This window comes from Babylonia areolata, chromosome 33 (assembly GCF_041734735.1).
Source record: "Babylonia areolata isolate BAREFJ2019XMU chromosome 33, ASM4173473v1, whole genome shotgun sequence".
Classification (NCBI taxonomy): domain Eukaryota; kingdom Metazoa; phylum Mollusca; class Gastropoda; order Neogastropoda; family Buccinidae; genus Babylonia; species Babylonia areolata.
The window spans coordinates 18805986-18806765 of NC_134908.1; the positions used below are offsets into that span (position 1 = coordinate 18805986).

The 780-nt window shown below is 29.1% G+C and overlaps 1 protein-coding gene across 1 annotated transcript in view; it reads right to left on the minus strand.

The window, feature by feature from the left end:
• Nucleotides 1–285: 285 nt before the first annotated feature.
• LOC143277095 (uncharacterized) overlaps nt 286–780 on the minus strand; it is a gene marked incomplete at its 5' end in the record, with an annotated part of 617 nt that continues 122 nt past the window's right edge. The window contains one exon of the mRNA XM_076581833.1: nt 286–426. Within this exon, the coding sequence (XP_076437948.1) occupies nt 286–426 (141 nt within the window). The remainder of the gene's footprint in view (nt 427–780) is intronic.

Sequence of the window (780 nt, forward strand, 5' to 3'; positions counted from 1 at the left end):
TCCATGTAAGACGGCCTTGAAATGTCAATTGGAAAATCTCATTCGTTTGAATTCTTTGTTGACAAATGTCGGCGTCGTTTCATTAGATTTTTGACCTTTTGGCGGTACCACCAGTAGAAAGATGGTCAACGTCTTCTTCTTCTTCTTCTTCTGCTTTCTATGTGACCGAAATTTTTTGTGACGGAAATTTGGTGGAAGTAAAAATAAAAAACATTGAAATTCAATTGGAGAAAAAAAAAAAAAAAAATGGAGAAACAAGGAAATATTCATCATGTCAAGTGAAACTTATGCGATGGTTGGTGGTTTTGTATCGTTATTATTCTTCGTCTTTTTACTTTCTTTCTTTTTCTTTCTTTCTTTCTTTCTTTCTTTCTTTCTTTCTTTCTTTCTGTGTTTTTCTTGGTTTCTTTTGTTGTTTGTTTGTTTCTTTTTTTCTTTCTTTCTTTATTTCTTTCTGTCTGTTTGTCTTTCTGTGTTTTTCTCGAATCTTTCTTTCTTTCTTTTGCCTTTTTTTAATTTTTATTTTTTTTTAAAATCTCTTTTGACTTTGTTATTTGTTTTCTTCCTTAATTCTTTTTTCTTCTTCTTTCCTTCTTTCTTTTCTTTCTTTCGATCTTTCTTTTTTTTCTTTCTTTCGATCTTTCTTTCTTTCTATCTCTTTTGACTTTGTTATTTGTTTTTCTTCCTTAATTCTTTTCTTTCTTTCTCTCATTCTTTTCTTCGTCTTTTTCTTCTTTCATTCTTTTTTTTCTTTTCTTCTTCTCCCCTTCTTCTTTTCTT